Source organism: Haliaeetus albicilla, chromosome 25, assembly GCF_947461875.1.
Source record: "Haliaeetus albicilla chromosome 25, bHalAlb1.1, whole genome shotgun sequence".
Classification (NCBI taxonomy): domain Eukaryota; kingdom Metazoa; phylum Chordata; class Aves; order Accipitriformes; family Accipitridae; genus Haliaeetus; species Haliaeetus albicilla.
The window spans coordinates 15,776,506-15,802,013 of record NC_091507.1 but is presented as its reverse complement, the minus strand read 5'-3'; the positions used below and the strand labels follow the sequence as shown (position 1 = coordinate 15,802,013).

The 25,508-nt window shown below is 38.6% G+C and overlaps 1 protein-coding gene across 1 annotated transcript in view; it reads left to right on the top strand.

Annotated features, from left to right (window-relative positions):
- VWA3B (von Willebrand factor A domain containing 3B) overlaps positions 1–25,508 on the top strand; it is a 70,256-nt gene that overhangs the window by 8,807 nt on the left and 35,941 nt on the right. Inside the window, exons 5-13 of the mRNA XM_069770005.1 lie at positions 259–418; positions 4,287–4,456; positions 6,358–6,482; positions 12,986–13,102; positions 16,050–16,246; positions 16,885–17,039; positions 18,890–19,028; positions 20,439–20,570; positions 24,190–24,288. Coding sequence (XP_069626106.1) covers positions 259–418; positions 4,287–4,456; positions 6,358–6,482; positions 12,986–13,102; positions 16,050–16,246; positions 16,885–17,039; positions 18,890–19,028; positions 20,439–20,570; positions 24,190–24,288 — 1,294 coding nt within the window. The remainder of the gene's footprint in view (positions 1–258; positions 419–4,286; positions 4,457–6,357; positions 6,483–12,985; positions 13,103–16,049; positions 16,247–16,884; positions 17,040–18,889; positions 19,029–20,438; positions 20,571–24,189; positions 24,289–25,508) is intronic.

Genomic DNA, 25,508 nt, shown 5'->3' with positions numbered 1-25,508 from the left:
CCTGGTCAGCTGTCCTGGCTGTGTCCCCTCCCAGCTTCTTGTGAAAATTAACTCTATCCCAGCTGAACCCAGGTCAGGTTTTATTTTTCCTCTACTTCTTTTCCTCTACTTCCTCTAAAAGTCTGGATTTAGTAGCTGTGATTTATTGTAATTTTCACTTAAGAATATAAAAGAAGAGTAACAATAGCAGAGCTCCACTCTTTTGCTCTGCCAGCATTATTCTCACTATTTCTGATTTATACTTAATGTCATTTTCAGGGCTGCTCCGGATCTTATGAAGTGGCAACAGAAATCTACTCCTGTGTCTGAGCATACTGTAACGTCTGCTGTTACATGGCTCTGGAAGCTGGACCATATGACAGCTGCCAGCCATACCAACTCTGCTGAAGCCCTGCTGGAAGCCATGAGTGATGATGCGGTAAGCTCATACATCTTTTCAGAAGCCTCAAGTAAATCTAAGAATATTCAGTGCCAGACTGGCTACTGTGATTTGCCCTAATGAATATTGCAAAGATAAATATTAATGACGGCATTTGGAAAGGTTTTTTTTCCCCAAGTGTAGCTGCATACTATGTTTACTGATGGCCTGTTTATGTAAATGTACTGTATTTTGAATGCAGAAACTTGTTTATTTTCTTTTCTAGAGTACACAGAATAAGTAACATATTCGTTACTAAGGGAAAGAGAAAACATCTTCCTTCCCTTCCAGTTTCTTTGTCATATATGTTTTTCAGGGCTTCAAGTTTATGAGAAAATTGCTGGTATCAACATTATTGAAGACAGGGAAACTGTTTTTATTTTGTTATGTATCCGAAGTGCTCATTAAAACTATATTTAAAATCCAAAATAGTAGGTACAGAAATTTATTTAAGTATTAACTCATGGTAGGGGTATGCAAATCCTTCTTCATCAGCCAGGTTATAGCTAGAGTTTCTTCCAGGACAAAAAGCCAAAGCACGCACAGGTATTGCTGCAATTAAATTCTGTCTGTTTCTAGAAGTACCATATTGCTTTATTCATTACAGCAGAGTCACAGGATGTAAACCATATATGCCATCATTTGAGCTAGTCACTTAAAACTTGTGTTGTGAAAGAGATATTTTATGAAATTTGCTTACAAAGTACATGGTTTCAGTTCTCTAGCACCCAAATTTAATGGAAAATTGGGCCTACTGTGTGTGGACTAGAATCATTGCTTTTCACTGCCATTAAGATCCATCCCTGTTCACAGATCGAATCCTAACCTCTTTGTAAATCTCATTCTGAGACATTGTTTGAAGGAGAAGGTAAATTTGGCTTGAGTTTTTTTCTGGTTCCCTGTGCTGGTGGATTCTCATCCAGATGAACCTTGATGTTTGGAAACTGATATTAAAAAGGAACTGGATGAGGAACAAATTGTGCAACAGTGAGATTTTTTATGACTGCTTTTTTAAATGCCTCCTTCATAAATTTTATTGACATTTTCAATTTGCAGTGTATTACTGATTTCCTGGTGGGAAAAGAAAAAGATCGTATTCAGATTTCAGTATTGTCTGGATGAAAAAAAGGCTTGTTGGACCTGGTGGGTCTGCGTATGAATAAACAGAAATTAAAATCTGTCCAACAGTGAGAAGTCTATTATTTTTTTCCAGCCATTGGTGGGCTAATGGGTAGTCTGGGGGAGTCAATTGTGGCAGGTGCTCAACATAAAACAAACTTCAATTACTCCTAAATACAGTCATTATCATTCATAACTGACAGTTCACTTGAGTGCAAGCTTCACTGTACTGCAGGCAGGGGGGAGACCCCATTCAGTCCTAGGCAAAAGCCTCATACTCACTGAACAGTCGTAAATGACTCACTCCTCAGAACTGGCTACATCAAGTTGCTCCAGAATAATAGCTCTTTTTTCCCTAGACTTGGCTCTTCCTGTCATTCCTTTAGCTGAGCTTTTCTCCCCATGTGTGGTGACTTCCTAGATTTCCTTTCCCCATGACCTGTCAGTCCCAAGCTCAAGATCATTCTGCTGTAAGGTTGCAATCCTTTGAGCACTACCTGCCACAGATGCATCCACAGCATTTAACTTATGGTTCTGTACACGTGCCACTCTGCAAACTGTGGGTCACCCATCCAAAACACACCTCCCCAACAAGATAAAGACTGTGAGGAACTGTTCATGCTGTTCTCCTTCCTGTTCTTGTATGAAGTTTGCTTGTTTAGACAGATGCACAAATTATAATTTTCAAAATGTGGAGGACTAAATGGAAAGGTTTTAACTTTTCCCCATTAATCTGTAAGGAATATTTCCTTTGTGGTATGGTATTGCTGGGTTTGTAGTTAAGTAGAGTGAATTGTCGGTGGTTAGCAATTTTGTTTATTTTTCTTGTGAGGAGTTGGTTCTGCATCAGCTATGCCCAAGAAATGTTAGCATTTTTAAAATTGCAGAAGCAGGCAGTAAATCCTTTGGAGGAAGTGTGAAAATTGATATCCTTATTGAATATCAAGTTTATGAATTAGTAGCAGTCTCAGGAGGGAGGGGGGAGAAGATGTGAATCTGAAGGAACACAGGGAAAAGTGGTGGTTCAATATGCATGCATTCCCCCAGGTCAGGAGCCTCTTCAGCAAAACGAGTAGGAAGAAGGTGTTGTCCAAGGACTGGGGTCTCAGCTGGGAGAGCTGTATGCATGCTTGGGTAGCTTTTTAGCTAGATGAAACAGAGAGGGGAACCTTGTAAAACTCAACTAAAGCACAGATACGTGCAAGAGTTCTTTCATTTTGTTTCTCTGCACCTTTTTCTAAAGCAAGTAAGTATTTTGTCAATCTTGCACTTTAATGAAACACATTCATTCTTCTCTTTAACTTTAGTATTTGTCTAGCATTAACAGTGATGCCAGGACACCTGGCTGACCACAGACCTGCTTGCTCCCAAGGCAGTGTGGTCTGTAACTATGGGCCCTGCATCCCACATGGAGTGACTTGCCCCCTCTGTAAGATCCAAGGGATGCCTGAGGTGGCAAGGTGCTGCTTTGTTAATTTGCCTGGTCTAGCCTGAGATTGGGTTGCTGCTTGGGAGAGATGTCTTCTAGTGCTGAGGAATAGTCTGAGTATTTGTGGCAAAAGGTAGAGGAGGGACAGAACTTGAAATCCAGAAGTCCATGTCAGTTTATATCAACACGTTTATGATGTGGGACAGTACAGGGATCTTACAGCCTGGAAGCTTCAAGTACAAACTGGAAAAAAGATGTTCATGTGCCATTCTGTTGACTCAGGGAGCTGAAATATAGATCAGTATCAAAGGCAGTAGTGGAAATGCATGAACGCACTTACAGGTGATACTGAATTTGCTTTACTACTGCATGAAATTATGTGGGTGCATAGACATTTCCTCAGTGCCATCCCAGACTCTAATAGTTGTCTTCTTTTTTGTGGTGTATGTCCCAGGATTCCTAGTTGTATTCAAGTGTATTTTTTTCAGTTAAACAGCTATTTATCAGTTGGTATGTACCATGCCGTAGGACTGATATGCTATGCTTATTATCTTAAACATCATCATGGGATAGCTGTTGTTATATTTGTTTTTAATGATGGTGAAAATGCAAGAAACATACTTACCATGAGGATTGTTAGCATGGACAAGTGCAGGTGACATCAAATCCCTCATAATGTAATACTCAAGCAATAACTACAAGACATCTCATCAGCTTCTCTTTCTTCTTGCAATAACATTTTCAGAATATAGGTGTGTGTGGTCATAATAAACCTGCCAAGCTCCCTTTGCCTTGGGAAGTATAAAAAATACGAATTATCTGTAAATTCCAGCAGTAGCATTGAAAGAATGATTCATCTTTCCTACCCTCAAAATACATGCTACTGGTAAAATTATGTCTAGTATAAAAGTTCCTACTGATTTTCAGCCCTGGCAAAGCACCAACATAGCATCTCTCTTCATAAAAGTGGAACATGGCACAGAGCCTTGTCCTAACTAATAATACAATTGTCCTTCCTTACAACTCTCTTTGGTTTCAGTTAAATTCTGTGGAAAGGGGCTTGCATTGGCAGAATCAGACTCAGGGGCTGTGGGCCAGGTTCTCTTCTCAGTTCAGGAAATTTTCTGTGCACTTCATTTGAGTTACTAGCATAAATGAGAGGGAGAACCAAAGATCTGAAAATGTTATAGGCCAAGTAATGCATCGGTTCTACTAAATTTTTCTACTAGTACTCAGCACAGGACAGTGCTTGAGCAAGTACCAGACATCTATGTAAGATAATGTCTTCCAATTCTCAATTTTTTTTCTGTTTAATGGCAGGCTGAAGCCGTTTACTACTTTGCTGTGGGTGATGTTCCAGTGGACACAAAGCAGCTACTCCTTGAGAAGGTTTCTGATGGCCCCTGCCCAGTCAACACTGTATCTTTCAATGCCAGGGAAGATGAAACAATTATTTTTCTGAAAGAGTTGAGCCGCTTGGCCTCTGGCAGGTATGACAAAGAAGCAGCACAGTAATGATTTCAGTACTTGTAAAGTGCTTTGCTGCTACGAATGGTATTGGAAGATACCTGAATATAATCCCTGGTTTACTCATGAGGAAAATGAGACAAAGCAGTTCAGTAAGTGATCTGGGGAAACTGGGGAAATAGTCTAAGAGATATGACTAAAATGCAGGACCTACTCGAACAGACCAGCTTCTCTCCACATACGTGCTCACTGGCTTGCAGAAAGGCCATTCCTTTTTTATACCCTAAATTGTCTGTCATCTGCTCCTTTCTTGAAGTCTGAAAAATTGTTCAAGGGAAAGGGTCACAACATAAATCGAAACAATGTTTTTTATTTTATTGCTTTGTATTCTGGTAAAATCCACAGGCATCAGCAAAGGATCTAGAGTTTTGTTGGATCAAGTGCCATACAGACATGTACTGAAAAGGTAATGCCTGTCCTAAATGGGCAGTTCCTGGAACAACAGAAAATTGATGTGGTGTTATCCATCAGGCCTGGTTGTGTGGAAATGCAGTTCTGTACCATGCTCTCTAGCATCTATTTGGTATGGTTGGTGGAAACTGATACATTCCACATGGCTTGTTGGCTCCTTTATCCTGGGAATCAGCTGTGTGGTGAGAATCAGCCTTCAGTAGAAAGGGATAATTAAACTTTGATCTTGATTCTGATATCAAAATAAGGAAAACAAACGAATTAACACAAAACCCCACAATATCAAACTCATGCTGAACAGCAGGAGGGCAGTAGGAGTCAGTAGGTGTTTGCTTAACAGAAGTCACCATACAGTTACAGAGCTGTGAAAAGGCTGCTAGCTCTTTCTGTGTCACTGTTGTTTGTGCAAGAGTGGGAAGACCTCCAACAGTAGAAATTTCCCAAGTGACAGCAGAGCAATTGGTAAGATGGCAGCTGTTTAGCTCTTTTATAGCCACCTGTGTTTAGAAGTAGCTTTTAAGTGTCTGCCAAAAAACAAGACTGTGGGAAAGTGTTATGTTTGCTCTGGTCTGATGTGTGCCTCAAATGATTGTGGTCATTTAGAATCATGGTACCTCCATGATACCAGGTTCATTGCCAGTCACCATCCTTCATTTTCTTTTGGCAGTGTTTTTACCTCCTTTATAAAAGGAAAGTGAATGTTGCTTGTATGGTGGAGGAAGAGGCAAGAAGGCTTGTGGCAGGGAGCTGAGAGGAATTGGTTTGTTTGATATGATTCCCACTATCTTCTTTTTACATGAGTCTGGGTTTGGTGCAGAGACTTATTGGGCCAATTAATATCTTGCTGGTAGATATTTGCCCAATAACTGTCTATAAGTTTAAGTCAGCTTTCCCGTAGGAATGGCCAAGTTCATGGGCTTTTCATGACTTGAGCCTGTTTTGAGTGTAGTTCTGTTTTAGAAATGCATCTTTTTTCTGCTCTGAGAGCTTTTCTGCTCTGATAGTGAGGGTAAATGAAGTCTGCTTGACTTCCTGATTTGTATGCCAATAATGAAATAAATGTTCCTGTTAGGCTTTCAACTAAGAGGATAATCTGGTAAAAAGGTGTTAGTGTTATCTCAGACATCTCAAATTACATGCTTGCTCAGCATTTTAAAAGCATTAATTAAAAACAGATTTCCAGGAGATTGAAAAGGAAGGTGCCTCAGAGTAAATGATACCAAAATGAAAGGATTTTCTTCATAAGAAGGCTTCAGAATGTACATAAATGTATATAAAAGGTTTGATAATATTCATAGTGTTGTAGATGAAGGTTTAGATATCTTGAATAGAGAAGCAAATAATTCCAAAGTTGTACACCACGATGATCTTGCATGTGTGACATACATATTGTTAAAATTAGAAAAGTATTTATGTAGTTTACGTACTGGTGAAAACTCATTTTGTATTACAGATTCCATGCTTTTGCTGAGAAGAACGACTATAGAGATGCTACTGGACCTGCACTAAAACGTGAAGAGGATGGAAAAGGTCTACTTGCCCTGAATTCCAGAAAAGTGAAAGGGCGAATGCCACTAGGTAGACAATATAAAACCCAAGATGATACAGATTTTCTCAGTGAGGTTTCAGAATAAAATGTAATATAGGAACTCACTAAAGAAGCCTACTGTAGGCATGAGGTGAGGACAGGACTGACCAAATGGAAATTCTGTGGGTGGGAAGGAGAAGGAAAGGAAAAGAGAGAAGTGAAGAGAGTAGAGGATGTGCATGTGAGAATGAAAGAGAAGTGAAAAAAGGGAGAAGAAGAACATTTATTTAGGGAGATGAAGAATAGTACTGGTGTGCCTATGCCAGTGACCTTGTGGAAATATATAGAGAAATGGCAGAAAAGAAGAGGAATAGCGTGGAAGACCATCTGATACAACAGCCACATCAATAAAAGCCTAGTTCATACATAATATAAGGGGATTAAATCCACATGAGGTTGACTTGCTTCTCTCAAGATCTGAATTTGTCAGAAAGACAGGCAACAAGCACAGTAAAATAACCATAGAGATGGTGCAAAGGCGGGGGGGGTGTGTGGAACTGATGAAAAAAAAAAACCAGGAGGAAACAATAACAGAAAGAAACAATTTTACTGGGGAGTGAAGCTGGACAGAAAGCTCTCAGTGTGTTTCTTAACCAGTCACAGTGATACTTCCTCTGGGTAAGTCAGCCTTACTGTTCAGTGAGACTGGGCTGGGGTTTCAGCCAGGTTGGGAGGACACGAGCTTGTGGTGTGAAGTGAGGCTGTGTATGTCAAGTCCGATATCTTCATCAGCAGGACATTAAATTAAAAAATGATTTCTTTTAAATATCAGGAAGCATAAGACCCCTTCATTCTAATGGGTCACATCCCCATTATGCTGGGGGGGCACTAGTTGCCTCAAAGGTAGAATGGTGTTATCCTCTTCTTACTGCTAGGGAATGTATGGCATAAGGTGGCTTTAGTCACTCACCTAAGGTCATTTGTCAGTCTTGGACTAACTGGCCCATATTTCCTGGGTTATAATCTAGTTCCTTGTGTACTAACCTATCCTTCAGTAGGACCGTGACTATAACAGTATGAGAGAACCATAGTGGGGGGCCAGAAATAAGAGAGTGAGGTGTCACCTGTTTTTTTTGCTTTGAGAAGGGACACTCAAGCTTCACCCATGCAGGGTTTAGAAACCAACAGCAGAATATGCTTCAAAACCCTATCTCTCATTTCATGCTAATTCAGAGCAGTATAATGATTGCCTTCAGTCTGCTACGAGTTCTTCCTTGCTGAACCCCATCTGGGGGTGTGTGTGGGGGGAGCTGGCTTCCTCTTTCCCCCGGCAGTCAGTCTGTTTCAATAGATGGGCCTAGAGCTCCTGTATGACTGAAATTACTTCCTCACCGCTGTTTCTAAAGCTGAAAGCAGAATAGCTTTAATCACTCAAAAGGGCAGTAATCCCCTTGAAGTGCATTGTCTGTTGTGTCTTATTGCTATTATGGAGTAGAATTTACACATTAAAGAGGAACACAATTAGCTTTCTGCATTTACTGGGTATTATAAGCAGAGTCATGACATCACTGTCAGCCAATCGGAGGGTTTCAGTTGTGTGCAGAATCTAAAGTCCTTTCAGAAAAGAAAACACATTGGAGACATTATTCTGGTCTGTATCTGCTGTCTCTTGTTTCAGAGACTCCTTCAAGGGTATAGAAGGCAATAATAACGAAAGTGTCAATTACTCACTAATGGGCTCTGAAACTGGTTCTTGGATGTGTGGCATAAACTATACAAGGAAATAAATAGAGAATGAATCAGAGATTTAATCTTCCAAATGTGGTGGTTTTTTTGAAAATAAGGGGAGGCACAGGACTATTTTGATTATGTTTCTTTTTGTGCCACAAATGCAACAGCTGGAAACTGAAACTCATCATTATGTTTTATGGACTGGAAAAGCTGTTTTAAGGACATCTGATAGTTTTCTGTGTATCCACTGAATAACAGCATTTTGCAAATATAGGAGACCTTCATGGTCACTCTTTTTTATCTGCTTAACCAAAACAAGTCAGAAGTGAACTGTTTAAAACTTTAGATAAGAGCTCCATTCTCCCCTGTTTTGCATCTTGAGCAGTCAGTTAGAAAGCAAGCGTGAGAAACTGCCAAATTTGAATTTTTGTTTACATTCATTTTGAGTGGGTGCTCAAGATCAAAACAGGTGTAAGCCAGTAAAGAATTAAGGTCCTTATGTTGACAGATTCAGATTTACTTAAGGCAGAGAAATGCTTTTACATAAAGCCTGATTTCACCAATGTGGTGATATGTCTTCATCCAGCACTGATTTTCCTATTATCACTTCTGCCTACATTCTTTGTGTAGCTTCTTCATCTGCAAAAAGCTGCAGAATTAAGCAATCCTGTTATGTAATTATAAGTGGAAGGGAGGTGAAATTTAAGTTGGAACTTGAAGACTTAAAGGGCAAGAGATAGTGGAAGCTGTGGAGAAGAAGGTTCTTGCTGAAAAGGGGCACAGTTGTGTCATCTGCTTGGAGTGACAGGGAGATAAGTGCTGAACAGGGCTTGAAAAGCAATGGCGTTTTGAACTAGATCCTGAAATGAATAGTGGGTCCTCGTTGGCTGAAATAGAAACAACAATAAATCTCTGGGCGGTGTTTTTCTGTGTGGTGGAATAGATTTGCTGGGATGTGTAAAGAAAATGCAAATGGACCGAAATGAGGATTTGACCGATGTGACAAATCCAGAGAGGGATGTGTCTGACCTCCTTGTGAACAGTGTAAGGCTGTATTCTTAGGTGTGCTTGATTTTCCACATTTACCTGATGGTCACAGGGAAAATTTCAGGTTCCTGTGTGTAAAACGGGAAGCATAAGAGCACCAACCTCCTGTATGACATTGAAGTCAATGAACTGTGTACTCTTTATGTACACAGACATGGGAGAGACCGAACCCTTCCTTTGGAGAGCCAGGATAATGACTTAAGTAGCTACTTTGCCTACAAGCTGTTGCAAAGATCATTGCCTCTGCTTTTTCCTTGCGTGTGCTTTGTCTAGTCTTAGCAGACTAACCTTGGCCTGGCAAATCTCTTTGCTAATGTGTAGAGAGTGATGCAGATAGCTGTTCTGCGATACCACATGGGATACAAAGTTCATTTGCTTTGTCCATTTGCCCAGTAGGAAAGGGGCAGGATCGGGTTGCGGTGAGTTTCAGTGCTGCTTGACCTGGCAGGTATGCAGATAAAACTGCGTACTCCCCTCTTGTGCTCCTTTGTACCTCCATTCATCTCCCTCTAATTGGGGATTTTAAAAATCCATGCTTGAGGGAATATTGCTGTGTTCTGCTGCCACGTAGAGGCTGAGGAAGGGACCAGCAGTCAAAAAATGAATGCCCATCTTGCCTTGCAGGCAAATGAAGTTTGAAATAGATCTTATTCCATTATATTTGGATTTGCTTGCTTCCATGGTCTAAGTCAGATAATCAGAGCAGTAAGAAATGCCGCTGTTTTCCACGAGTTGCTTTTGCATTGGTGTTTGCTTGATGTTTCAAAGATATTGTGGATTTTGCAGGCTTTCTTTTTTTTTTTTTAATGGGCTTTTTTTCTCAGCAGGTTTTGTATCTTGAGTATGAAATCAAATGGGTTACAATGACTTGTCAAACTGGATGAGTCTGTCTGCTGGGATGTGTGGAAAAGCTGCTTCTTTTAAGATTGCCTGACAGTGTTAAATAACTGGGAAATGGAAATGAGGGCAGTTATGAGTTTCCATGTACATGTACAAGTGCGTTTGTTTTCTCTTAGACCTACCATCTTGCTTCTCAATTTGCCGGTGTCAGCAAAATGCTTCTACCCCTCGCCACAAGCTCTCCCCACACTCTTCCTCATCCTCTTCCTCTTTTCAGGGCCTCCCTCCTCCAGAGCAGAAATGCCATTTAACAGAGGGCAGGGCACATCTGAAATGTTACCCAGCGTGAGGTGGTGAGAGCAGAAAACAACCAACTGTGCTCGGCACAAGCCGGTGGCAAGCAGCAGGACGTTAAGGCTGGTTCCCTCCTGCGTGTCTGGTGGCCGGCCTCTTGCCGTTGCCATGTGGTGGTTTTTGAGTTGGAACCAGGGGGTCCCCAGGGGTCTGGCCGTTAAACCGCCAGCCAGGGCAGCTGGGGGGGGCAGTTCTTTCCCTCTGAGGATAAAGCAATTTTTTAAGATGATGTCTTTCCTGGGATGCAGGTGCCTGAAGGCATGCAAGAGTCAGTGGGCCTGGAGCAGTTAGGGACTGCACCCCCCAGGGGGGTGACTTTCAACTGCTTTTTGGTTGGTGGCCCCCAAAAATGGCACAGCTGAGGTGCAAGTGCAGGGAATTTAAACCAAAGAGAGGTTTGTGCTTTCTTGGTCATTTTTCACTGATGTGCTTTGTGGGACGGGCCACAAGTTGAGAACCGCACCTATGCATTGTATATATATGTGCATTTTGAGTTTGGGAGCTCAGTTTCGAAAGGCACAGCTTTTCCTTCCAACTCCTCATTAGCTGGAGAGGAAAAGAGGCCAAGGTGGAGGTGAAGGTGAGCCTCTTGTGTAGAGAAAGTTGCTACGGTTGTCACTGCTTGCAACCTCCTCTCCCACTTGAATCCAGGAAAAACTGTTGCCAGATAAAACGTTTTCTAAGCAGCTTGACCTTCACAATGTGCAGTTGTATAATAAGTGTCATCAAATATATTTACTTTGAAAGTGCATACAGTTTTACTTTGCTGTGCTGCATTATAAATAAGGAAAAAATACCTTCTTGTGTAATACCAATTCAATACACGTATCTTACTGGGGACAATAAAAATAATCCTGTAAACCTGATGAGTCCATAGCATCAATTTAAGGAGAAATAAAGCAACACAATGATATCTTCAGTATTGTTTTAAAGGTAGTTGAAATATGCATATTTCTTTCAATATTTTCAAACATAATATTAAAAATGTTCATAAAATTATATCTAGATCCCAGTATTTGATAGCTTATGGAGGATATCCAGATTTAGTTGGAGAGAGCCCCACTGGAATTGCATCCTTAACAGTCTTAAACTTAGAAATATGTGCAAGTGTGGTGTGGATGCTGTGTTTTGTGCTTTTAACTGGGACAGCAGGTGTGTCTATATGTATTCAATGACACCCTACTCATCAGAAGATCTCTAGCTCCCTACTTGCTGGAATTTTGCCAATGCTCAGATTTTGTATGTTTTGCACTTCTGGGGAGAGATCGTGTATAAAAGAAAAGTTGACTTCTTTCTGAAGTATTTGAACAGAATACTTTTCTTAAACTTAAAAGGTAATGATAACAGACCGAGGTTTTTTCTCCCTTCTGTGTTTTGTGGAATGATCTGCTTTACTAAAGCTTTTTGTGATTTAGGAAATGTTGATCTTTGTCCTAATGGCTGAAGCAGAGTTTTTTGAAATGCAGGATGGTCCCAGGAGATGGCAGTCTACAATAACACATTTCAAAATATTTCTTGGAAACTAAAAGCATTTCACGATTAAAATTGAATTGTTATTTTGTAAAATGTTCATATAACTATTTCAGGGAAGTTTATCAGAGAACAAAATGATCAGGTTGGTTTTGTTTACTGATAGCCTACTTTAGTAGCCAAGTTTGCATGTCTTCTCTTTTATACAGTGAACCATCACTGCATATTAACTGAACCACTAGATGATAAGATATAGTTTGCCTTGTTCAGCATCTTTATGTGCAATTCAGTAATAGGTTGTAATGTACAATAGGTTGTAGTCTGCATTTGTAGTTAGGATAGCTCATGATTCCGTTTTTCTCTATTGTCCTATATTGCAATTTAAACTCTGGCACTTAGGTATACATGGTGCCTCAATTTTAATAATTGTACTCTACTAAATAAATATATATTTTAATTTTTTTAATAGAGACAAACGTAATTATTGAGATTAAGAAAACCTTGTATCAACTCTAGCTTTGGATTTTTCCAGTTTTTTGAGAATATAGGCTGATAATAAAACATACTATTTTTTTTAGCATTTATTTATGACTGTTGAGAATTGTTAGGATGAAAATAAACTTATATTAGCAAAATTGCATCACATACTCTTTGGGAAAAGAAGATCTAATTTTAAATAAAGGTATTTATGTACTTTAAGGGAGTTGAAAGAATTGAAAATATCTTCTCTTTAAAGTTTCAAAGTTGGGTCTAATATTTGGAGCCAGCTTTTGCAATGAGGTCCAGGGGAAAACATGTGAATTTCTTTCTGGAGTTTCCTTATTTTTATCTGAGAGTGTTAAAAAGGATTTGCTTCCATTGTGGGAACAATCTGTGGCCAACTCTGGAGGTTACTTCTACCACATTAAGCACCTCTCATGTCCTCGTGACAGCTTTGAGCCCTTTTTTGAAGTCTATCAAAGAACAGCACTTGTCACTGCAATGGGACCTCAAGTAAACAAGGTTATATGGCAACATCTGGATGAACCCAATGACTCTGTGGTAACTGAGGAGTTATAAAAAGCAGAAATTGTCTCAAAATGTCAAGTCCTATTTATGATTTCTTTTGCAGTAGCTGGTGTCCGTGAAGATGTCTTTTTGATCTGGAAGGAGTTGGAGGAAGCCAGGAGTACAGTGAGACAAGTTCAGAAAATTTTATCAGAATCTGACCAGCCTGCCTCTCAAGATGGTATCATTTATGTTTCTTTCAAAAGAGTTACCATTATATTAATGATCAATATTTTATTTGTGAACAGTTTTGATTACATGTCAGTTTGGGGATGATTGTCTTAGAAATGTCTATATACAGGTAGCACTAATACTTGACATCTAAACTTAGGGTTGCTTAAAACTTTCCAACTTTTCCTCAGTTTATTACTGCTTAAACTTGCTGAACTTTAACAGCTCAGACTGAAACACGCCATTTTTAGTTCATTTTTAGTTTAGAAATTGCCTAGATTTCAAGATACTGAAATTCATTTTTTGTGATCTCTCCCTCTCTGTCTGGGCCAGTAAATCTTTAATTTTATTCTACACAGTGCTGGGGAAGTACCTCATCTCTCTCCCATGATGGTCTTTTTGGGATAGCCTCCAACCTGGTAGCTAGTTCGTTCCCCTAAAAGGGAAGAAGTGTGGTTTTGAATTCTCTTAGTCAAAGGTAGAGGACTGAAACCAATTCTGGATGAGTGTTCTGACAATTCTTGTGTTCAGAAACATGGAGGAACACCCACACTGCTTCATTAAACTAATAGTTCCCACCATTATGTTTGGCCTAGAACGTGATCTATTTGTTGTTCTGTGCATGTTAATTGGATTGAGCCCTACTGGAGACAGAAGCATAGCCAGTTTCTGAATCTCTGGAAGGCTTAAACAGGGGATGATGAGAAGCTACTCAGCCCTGCTAAGATTGAGGTGCACTTACCATGCTCTGGAGCAGAATGATCACACTAACAAGACTTAAATACTGAAAACTTAGGAATCTGTAGAGTCTAGGCAGCTACAGTGTTGGACTGCAACTAAGGGGGTGGATTTTCAGGATCATAGCTGTGATCGTCAGTGCCTATATTCTGCATTAGTCCCTGGTTTTAAAATACTTATGTGGTGTCTGGTGGTATTTTTTGCATAAGTTGACACAAGATTCAGGTTGAATTAACACAAATCATCAGTGATTTTGTGTAGCTCCAGTATTGTTTTTGCAGTGCAATTGCTTTCGCTTTGGCTAGATGGAGGCTGGGGCCAGATGCCCATTTCTGAATCACCTGCTGAGGAATGCTTTGTACAGTCAGTTAGTCAGTCACCTGAATTCTCAGTGGTGTGTTGAGTTGTGTGACTAGGATGGTGATGGTGAAGATTTGAAACTGGGAACTTTCTCTGCCTGCTCTTGGTTTGAACAACTGTCAATAACATAACTGCAGGACTTCAGCTTGAGTTTTTTTCTTCTGTGAAGGCATAACATAGTTCTTTACACTGATAATAGCATCTTCTGAATTAGCAGGACTTCCCATATGAAGTTAAACAGCTATACCGTAATGCATATGAACAAAAAGACCACAATAAAGCTGCAAAGGTAGCCCTAATTTCAGTGTTTGTTTATGTGTTCCTGACTATGCAGCTTTAATGTTCTTCTAGTGTTTGCCTTCATACATAATCACTTCATAAATAAATTAAAAGAAATGAAATTACAGTGTGATTTATTTTGTCAGTTCTTCAGCATCACTTGATTGTTACCCATTGATACAAATAACTGCAGTCTTTCTGTTTGCCTGCATTTCTCCCTGGTTTTGCCTTCCTGATTTGTTTAAAATGCTCTGCTGCAAAATGTAGTTTGTTCTGAAGATTGCAATGTTCTGCAGGAAAAGAAACAAAGAGACAATTTTTCTCCTGACTGTCCAGATAATGCACTAGTTACCTGAACTGAGACATGACTTTTTACATAAAGCATGTGGAATAAAGACAATGACAGTTTTCTTTTTAAAATTATGTGAGTGCATTTATGACACTTGCCAAACTGGCTGATCCAAGGACCACAAGCAATCAGAAAGCAAATGTTTCCACATGAACAAGCTCTACCGTGCATGTGCCCTGATGCTGGCTGATCTCTGGGTGTGTTAAGGCAGTAGATGTCTCCATAGGTTTGTTTACAGGCTCAGGATCTCAATATTGTTGTCACTGTAGCTGCATCTAAACAGAGTAGACTTTTATACCACCTAGGTCCACCAAAATTAAAGTGTGACAAAATAAATTCACCCTGCTATGAGACCCAATGCTGGGCCATTTGGTTTAGGTGTGGTTTATTGAGCTGGTGTTGAGTGAGTGTACAGCCCTGTATCCTGTTACTAGTATCCAGAGATGTGCAGTGCCCAAGCTTAGGATGGTCCTTAGAAAATTTCTAAGACAATATGACATAAAAGGGTAAACATAAGAACAGTCATACCAGATCAGACAAAAAAATTATCCTGTTTCTTTCAGTATCAATTAAAAATGCTAGAAGGAGGGTGTAGAACTAGAGAAAATGTTGAGATGGTACACAAGTGATTTGTGCCTTGGGATACGTGGTGCAATATTCAGCCTATAAAAAGACAATATTGCAGAGAAACACAGTAAAATCTCTTCTGGAGACATTGTAGTTTGCCTTTTACTTTAAATGTCCTTCTCTGAAAAAGACCAACAGCAATGTTAACCAATGTTCTTGCCTGTATTTTCAATTATATCTTCTGTTGTTTCATTTTCTCAAATGATTCTCCTTGAAGTTAGACATCTTATACAGGAATCTTTTCTGGCATTTTGTAATTCAACCAGTATGAAGGTTAAGTCAGCCTTCATATTACTAAGGATATTCCTTTTATATGTTGATCCTGTAGCTATTTATTTTCTTCACTCAGTCTTCTGATGGGTTTGTTCCAGTTACAAAGGAATTTGTTGCGAAAAATTGTCTGATAAGAAAAAAAACCAACACACAACCAAAGTAGAGAATATTAAAAATCAGTCAGAACTATCCACTCACTCCAATGCTGTCAGTGCAAGCAGAATAAGTTTGAAAATTTTGACTCCATCATCATAGCCTGTTTTTGAAAACAGCTTGTCCAAAATAAACCATGCAATACAGGAGATTTTGTTTGTTTTATTTTCTTTATTAGCAACCAAAGCTGATCATCCATTACAAAAGCATATATCTGACAAATATTTGACTTCTGAAAAGTGGTTGCAGAAGTATGGCTTGAAAGCTCAGAAGCTCACACTGTACGATGCACTTGCTGATTGTACTTTTCGCCATGCGGATGGGATTGTTGACATAAAAACTAAGCCAGAAGATGAATCTTCACAAACTGATGCTGTGAGTATTGTTAATTTTCCCTCATATCCTGTGAGTTGTTTGTTTTTTCTTTTAAAGCTTGAAAACTTGACTGATGAATTTACGATAAAGTGTGTGGTCCGTTGTTTTGCAGTTTTTGTTAAAATCAGCTTATTAGTGGAATGGGACAAAAATGGTTACAAATAAGATTGTTTCAAAGGGCTATTTGAAAATGACTGTTTCAAGAACTCCTTCCTGGTCCACATATAATCTGCAAGGAAGAATCAGGACTGGCTTAAGCAATGCTGTGGTTTTCTATGTATTTGTGTGGGGTAGGGCAAAGATTGCTTGTCATCTTTATTTTTCCTTAGAAGAAGTGTTGGTCTTAGCTGCTTCAGTGTTTGCAGGTCCTTAAACAAATTTGGATTAATTTGTCTTCTGTTTGTTTTTCTCAAGCTCTACCATTACACTGTTTGGTAAGCTTCTGTTCTTGCTAGCTACCAGAATAAGTTTCTATTGACTTTTGCTAGGAGCAAATTCTGTGACTGCCCTATCCCATGTCTATTTCTGCACCTGTTCATGTGCAACAAGCGTGGACCTTTGAAGTTTGCTTGCCAAATATTAAAGGCACTGCAAAATAATGTGTTTTGGAACATGAAACATGTTTTTCTTGGCTGTAGGAGACAAAGAGGAAGGTAATTAATGCAAAATACTGTGACAAGTTTGTACATACCTTCTGGAAAGATGGATCTGTGGTTCACATATATGTTAGTACAGAGAAGTATAAGCAGTATGAAGAGAAAATGAGGATGGCTCTCAGACAAGTGGAAGGAAGGTTAGTGTTCTGTCACATAAAATCAGTTTGTATTATTTTACATTGGTGCTGAAATGTTTGACATTTACTGTCATAACAAGCTGAAGTGGTTAGTAAACTGCCAGTAGCAGTGCTAAGCCAGAAATCCATTTTAGATCAGAAACTTGTGTGGGGGATCTCTTAGTAGCCATATAAAAAACCTGATGAACAGTTTTATCTTTGTTCTCCTTCTGGAACACAAATGTGAAAGTCAGTCTGCACATTATTGAAATACTATTGAAAGTCCCCAAAGAGCATTGGGACGTAAGGTGGCAGAGAACTTCTAGAATCATCAATAAAACTTGGTAAAAATTCATCCTGTGTACCTAGGATCCCTTGTGATACCTCTGACACCAAGTATTACAGCTTGGCTTGTGCCCATGCTGATAATGGTTATGTGCCCTTTTTGCAATTTTGTGTTGAAGACAGGTTTGAGCAGTCTAGATCAGAGTCAGGGCATGAGCTACTAAGTAATGCATATGATCAGAAGTTCAGTGCTTAAGCTAGCTCCCTAGTTTACTTTTCTGCAGCTGTATAGATACACTCTTAGATTTTGTAGGACATCTACAATAAAAATAGGCAGGGGGTCTGATTCATCTGTCCTAGAGATGACCTAAAGTAAATTGGCTTTTATATCTACATTAGGAGAAGAAGGAAACTTTAACAAGGGATATTGTAGAACTCAGAGAAAGAATAAATGTTGTCCTCTGTTTTGTATATTAGGACAATGAGATGTCTCACTGAAAAAAAGCAGGATGTGAATCTTCATTTATTGCTGCTTCTCTTCCAAAAGTATAACAGCCTGATTACATTTAGCAAGGTCAAACAGAGTTTTGTTATTCCTTTTAGTTTATCTTCATCTTGCTGTATGTAGGATAACATTAACATAGTGTGAAAGGAAAATTTGAGGTAAAGGGTTTTGGTGAGTACGTATTTTCGAAATCCAAGCCAAGATTATGGGTTTGCTGTTTTGAATGGTCCATCTCATTGTTAAAAAGTCTTGGTAGACCTCATCAAACACTTTGGGGGAAATAACTAATGGCAAAATAGCTATCAGTAGCAAATGTAATAGGATCCTTTAAGTTTCCATGATATCATTTTTTTAAACCTCTGCAGAGATGAGTAATATTTTTTCCCAGGGCCATTATATTCCGCCTGTTAAATGTCTCTGTTTCAGAGTAGACAAGTAGTTTATGACCCTCAAGGGAAATCAGATTTGGACCTTCTGCAGCCATTACTGAGCAAATGTTCTTGTACACAGCAGTATGTATGAACGTATTTAACTGGCAGGCATGGTTCAATCCTGTTTAAAAAGTAAAACTAAGTCTGTATTTAAGGCTCAAGGTCAGCAAAGAATTGAAGCATCGAAGCATCTGTGTTACATTAAGACTATTCAAAGTGCTCAAGTTCCTTGCAGAATAGGTTCTCAAGTGGTTTCCTGAAAAGGGAGGCATATTAGCATATGCTTAAATGATTTCCTGAGTTCAGTCTGGAGAACAGTTACAGGGGCAATAGTTATAGTTACTTCCACATGGGATTTCCCAGCTCAAACTAACTCATAATTGACTTTATAAAGGTGCTGTGTTGCTTTGTTTTGTCTGTCTCCAGATTCCTGCTGAAATTAAAATGTAAAAGTGCCTTGTGTTGTTAGGTAGTCACAGGATTGGTTCATGCAAGCCAATATACCACTTCTGACAGTGACCAGTAACAGGTGCTTAGGGAAAGAGAATAAGAAATACAGCAGTGATAAAAAGATCCTTCCTGTTAAATTCTGATACTCAAACCTCCAAAGATCTTACAGACTAGGTTTTCATTTTTTTTTTCTCCCCCAGGATTAAGTGGCTTCAACAAGGAAGCAGAGGACTCTTTGGAAATGTGTTTGAAGATGGTGTCTATATTCTTGTTGATACATCCCAGTCTATGAAGGACAAGCTGCCACTGGTGAAGGAGAAAATATTTCAGCTCATACAGGTATGTTAAAGTGATTATTTTGAAGTCTGAAGAACATTTTAGAGTAGGCTGGTCTTTTCTGGATGGTTGTTACTCTAATTTTTCTTTATTTTTTTTTAAATGATTTTTTAAAAATAGTGGCTTTATAAAAGTATTTTGATTTTTCTTGGTGTGCTCATTTTTCAGTTAAAAATTGATATTTTTTCCTCATTTGTACAAATACTTGAAAAAAAATCTGGAGAAAATGTTAAAAATTAAAAAAGCTTGAGTAGTTCTTCTTTCCATCAAGCCACATTCCTCCTAAAAAAAAGAAAAGAAAAAAAAAAAACCCAACCCTATGCAATGAAACACATTTTGGCATTTTCATTTTTATTTTTAAGCAGTGTCATCCAATTCCACTGGCATGTTGTGATTTGTAATGTGTGTTCTAGATTCACTTTCATATTTCTGCAATAGAGGGTGTAGAATATTTTGAACTTGCTTGCATCTTACAGTGACTCAAAACTTTGCAAAGGGACTTGCAAAGTGCAGAAGTACCTCAAAAGCAGTGAGTACTGGGAGACAAGTCTAAGATGGGATTTGTTTTAAAAATCTACAATGATGTCACCTAAGCTTATGTTAATATTTGAGAGAAACAGGCATTGTTAAAACACAATTGACCTTTACTTTTTAGACCTGGGAGGAGTAACTGACAAATAAAAATTCCATCAGTCTGGCATTGATAGCAATCATTAGTAGGGCTAGAAAATGTAAAACTATAACAGAGCGTGTTTTGAGCTAAGTGCACAAGTGGTAGGACGTAGTATGATGTGGTCCTTGAGGCAGATCAGCACTAGAAAACGGTTAGATACTGTGCCAGAAGGTTTCACAGGCAGCTGCACAAAAATGGTGATGAAAGGGAGGCAAAGATTCCAGGCTCTGAAAGTTTGTACTAGCTTGCACAAATCTTCCCCTCCTTATGACTTCTGTCCAAAAGCAACTTCAGCAAATTCTTAATTCTTTCTTACTGTCCTAGTTCCCCTTGCCAGTGCTCTACACTTGATTCTTCTTCTCCTCCTCCTCTAAATGATGACTTACTTTGTTTCTGATTTCAATTTCCTTTGGTAAGCAATCATAATCTTTTCCTTATACCACTGATCATACCCAGTTTTGTCTCTTTCTTTCTTGTCCTCCTAGATATTTGCTGTTCAAGTAGTTTGAGAAATATGAGTAAATGGAGACTTACACTGGGAAGTTCAAGTAATCTTAATAATTGCAGCAATAATTGTCTCTGTATGTCTCTCTGTATACCATAACTGAATAGTATCATAATTTATTGTAATCCTATAATCAACTACATATTAAGTAAAACAGCTCCTACTAGTCAATATTTCAGGATACAAGTATTCTTTCTTTTAATACTGACTAAAATTTGGCTGCTGTCTCTTGCAGGAACAATTGAGACACAAAAAGAGATTTAACTTTGTGAAATTTAGTGCCCAAGCAGTGGCGTGGCAAGAGAAACTTGCTGAAGTTAATGAGGAAAATCTGCAAGATGCTTGGCTTTGGATAAAAGGGCTTGAGGTAACATAGCAATTAATTATCACAAAGCATGTTTGTACAAAATTATGTGTGTGTCTTTCTGTATGGCTGGGGTATTTTTGGATTGACCAAGTATTTGACTTGAGTAAGCTGAAAATATAGATGATGTATAGACTTTAGTAGATCTGAATACAACTTACTATCTGTCAGGTATTATAATCCTTTAACAGTGGACCTGTTTATAAGATCATATTAATTCAATTTGCAGCCTGCTATGTTTAGCAGCCACGATGCAAACATTGGCCAGTTTGATTTCTGTAGGAACCACGACAGTGCTCAGACCCTGTGTCTAAATCTGTCACTCTTGCTGCAGGGCTGCTGCATGGATGAGGGCTGCCGCTGGCAGACTCACAGCTCAGAGGTGATACAAGAAACTGGTGCCAGTGAGTTGGAGGAGCACTTCTAGTCCCTGTTGGTGCATAAATAGACAGCTGACTTTAGCCTTCACAGGAACATGAGAGCAACCATACTCAGACTAAACATCTATCTACCCAATATTCTTTCTCTGACAGTGGCCAAAATCTGAGGACTTTTCCCTGAAACAGGGTAGAAATGCTTGTAGTCAGCCACTAGATTGTAACTGTCAGAGTTTAAGGACCAGTTAATATGTCAAATGTGGACAGCAATGTTATGAGCACAGGACTGAAAATCAGTCATACAACAGTACAGATATATCTCATGTTATGTTTTCTAAAACAAAAAACATGTTTATATAACAAAACTCCTCAGCATTATGACAGCTCTTCCTCAGAATTAATCATGAAATTCCTGGGGATGAGGGAACTGGGGAAGCTACATAATACCTCTGAGACTACAAAGTGAGATAACTTGGTATTCTCAGAAAATGCTAACAGATAAGCACATGGAGAAAAGAAAGTATTAGTGTGCCCTCAGTGAGTAGTTGGTGAATACTTATAACTGAAGTTAGTAAACTTAATTTCACTGCCTTCCTTGAGACTTGAAAAGTTGACTCTGTTTAAGCCATATGTGTGGTTGTCCTGGTTTCAGCTGGGATAGAGTTAACTGTCTTCCTAGTAGCTGGTACAGTGCTATGTTTTGAGTTCAGTATGTGAAGAATGTTGATAACACTGATGTTTTCAGTTGTTGCTAAGTAGTGTTTAGACTAAAGTCAAGGATTTTTCAGCTTCTCATGCCCAGCCAGCGAGAAAGCTAGAGGGGCACAAGAAGTTGGCACAGAACTCAGCCAGGGCAGCTGACCCAAAGTGGCCAACACGGTATTCCATACCATGTGAAGTCACATCTAGTATATAAACTGGGGGGAGTGGGGGTGGGGAATCGCTGCTTGGGGACGAGCTGGGTGTCGGTCAGCGGGTGGTAAGCAATTGCCCTGCGCATCATTTGTACATTCCAATCCTTTTATTACTACTGTTGTCATTTTATTAGTGTTATCATTATCATTATTAGTTTCTTCTTTTCTGTTCCATTAAACCGTTGTTATCTCAACCCACGAGTTTTACTTCTTTTTCCCGATTTTCTCCCCCATCCCACTGGGTGGTGGTGGGGGAGTGAGTGAGCGGCTGCGTGGTGCTTAGTTGCTGGCTGGGGTTAAACCACCACAGTGGTACATCATCGTGCAAGTTCTACAATACTTTGAACTACTATAATCTGATACCACCTTGTATATGCATGGGAATGGCCTTTTTCATCATTATTCATGAAGTAGATCATAAATTTCCTTCTAAGTTCAGATCTAGATATCTGAAATAGTACAGGAACAGTTTACTTTTTGGGGGGGATGACATCCGCTGCTGACCTTTTAGTCTGTTTAAAGCAGTGCAGACATAAGTCTGAGATCAGAAAGCTGGCTTTACAGTGAAGCTGAAATGAACAGAAGATTGCTGTGGAATATTAATCAGAGTAGATCCTTTGATCTCATTTTATACACTTTGGTGCCAGGATGTTGCATAAGGAAGCTGAGCTATAAACAGTAACTAACTGTTCCTTAAAAATCCTTTGGAGGTGGTAACATTTAAAATTTTGGGGGTGATCATGCCACTTAGTTGAAGCATGTCAACTTTGTTTAAACACTGATAAAAACAGTGTTAATTTGTAACAGTAGCAACTGAGAAATATAAAATTAACAGCTTTTACCATAAGATACAGTTATTTCCCTCACATCATCAGCATCCACAGTATGTTCCCATGATAGAGTGGAAGAAGTTGTTTTGTTTCAAATCAGACCAAAACCATGTACCATTATTGAAAAGAGCCAGGATGACTGATTTACACATAATAATGAGTGATGTGTTCCTAAAACTTTATAATGCTTACTAAAACATTAGGAATATTAGATATATTTAACACAAAGAAAAGGGCTCAGGCTAGTTATTTCTTATGAGTGGGGTACTGGTAAGGATTGTTTGTGAATTAGAAGATAGGATTGTAAAGTATCTGAGCTATCTTGTTGCCTGACCCATATACTCTTACGTAGCTATACAGAGTCACTCTCAGTGTGTACTTTCTATTCCATCTCACCTGATTTACTTACTTTGCCCTTTCTAATAGAACTGTTTGCTGGAGGGGAGGACCAGAAGAAATTTTAACACAATTAACAGGATTGAAGAAATAATGCTATCTCTTAACATATTTTTGCCTGTATGGGTCGATGTTAGTGATTTATATTTATCTTCTGTAATACATTCTATATCTGGATCCTGAGTCCCTTCTCACTTACACCTCTACAATCCTCACTGTCCTCCAGAGTGGTACTCAGGTGTTATACTGGCATAAAACAGACTCATATCTTTTCGGGGATTTTGCTTTGGCCCCAGGAAAAGTGCTAGTATTACTCAAATATGAAATTTTAGGGGGCACAGGATTACTTTACTGTGTATGTTTTGTTATAGCTAAGTTTTTTGCTAAAAATTCAATGATGTTTACATTGATGTGTCTAAGGGGTAGATGGGAGATAGTCTGGAAAAAACATTGTTCGGAAAACCGGGAAGTCCTTTACCCATTTTTGAGAAATAAACTTGTGCAACTCTTGTCCAGAGAAGTTGTGGATGCCCCATCCCTGGAAGTGTTCAAAGCCAATTGGATGGGGCTTTGAGCAACCTGGTCTGGTGGAAGGTGTCCCTGCCCATGGCAGGAGGGTTGGAACTAGATGATCTTTAAGGTCCCTTCCAACCCAAACCATTCTGTGGTTCCGAATGATTCTTTTGTGGAGCTTTTGAATTATTTGGTTAAGTAAAATATATATTTCAAGAGAGTGTGATGAGTTGGCAATCAGGATTCAGTGGGAGAATATAATAGAATGTATGTTTTATCTTACATTTTCCTATCTGTTTATAGTCTTTCAGTGATTGCTTTTCCTTCTACAGCTCATGGGTTTTTTGCCAGCATTTTGCTTATGTGTGTTTGCATAAGCACTGAATACCAATTTGGGACCAAATTATGCTACTTTGACACTTGCTTTCATTTTTCTAGCTATTTGACATAAATATTTTCACCATTTTATTAGTCATTTCAGTTCTGTAATATCCCTTGAATCAGTAAATTGTCATTATGAATTTAAGAACAGAGGCAAAGAACTGTTAGTATTTACAGCTGTTTCTTTGTCTTTTTCTTTTTGATTTCTTAGGTTGGAAGTTCCACAAATACACTCAAAGCTCTCCAGATTGCTCTTGCTGATACTGACACCCAGGCTATTTATCTCTTGACTGACGGCAGACCTGACCAGGTAATTCTGAAATGAGAAAACAGAAAATGCAGTGGTGTGGTCTCAGAAAGCTGAAGTATGAGATGAATATCATACCTGCAGAGCTGAGTCTCTTGGATGTTGTCATAATATTGAAAAATTTTATCTGAGAAAAGTGCTGTTCGCGAAGGGGTTTTAATTATAGCTCTCCACTCACAGTCCAGTCTTTGGTGCATGATAATTCATGGCATTTCTCATGAGTTGTTTTAAGGATCTGGTAATAGATTAAATATTATAGCTGTATCAAGGTTAGGATTTGTGATAAATACAATGTCTCCCTAACATAGTACAAATATCTCATGAATTAAAAATCAAAAAATAACGATGGTCCCATGATATGGTTGGATTTAAATATTAAAACCCTGCAATCTTGTGTGATGGCTTGAAAAACTAAAAAGAAAATGATTGACAGCAAAATAAAAAAAACCCCAAGTTTGTGTTCAACATTTTTCCCCAAAGAACACGTCAAATATATAAGTAGGTGCCTTCTTACGTTCTGTTGTAGAACTTACACAAAGGCTATGCCATGTCTGAGGAGTAAGAGCCTAATTATTAATTTACATTATATTTTTATATAAAAATGTTACCACTAGTGTTGTTCCATTAGGTCCCTGTATAATTCCATATTTATCCTACTGAGTCAAATTTGATCTTATGTAGGTGCAATTCTGTAGTAGCATCAGTCTGGAGTTGCTTTAAGTCTAGTTTTAAGTGGATAACAAAATCAAAAGTATACTTTTATTTTTGAATGTGTTGTTACTGTGGCTTGAAATGATGCTATTTCATGTTATAACACATTATAGAACACCAAATAAAAACTGGAAAAAAAACCACTTTCAAGCTGTAATGTGTGGTGAAAACTAGCCTGTATGCTGAGAATGGCATTTTAAAAATACTTTATTTGCCCTTGAAAATTTAGCTTGGTTGTAATGGCAGATATGCAGCAAAATCCTGACTTTACTTAGGTAAATAGTTGGGCTGAAGTTCACATGAAATTAATTACTGAACCATATTCAATAAATCTAGGATTCAGAAAGCTTCATAAACTGACAGAAATAATTTCTTTATACCTTGGTAAGGAAGAAAAATGCTAAAGGCCCGCTTTTGGTTTTGTTCTGGTTTTCTTGATAAAAGGAAAGTCCCCCACAAGGAAGGGTGGATTTAAATGCTTCAAAATGATTTGAATATCAAAATGTAAACCT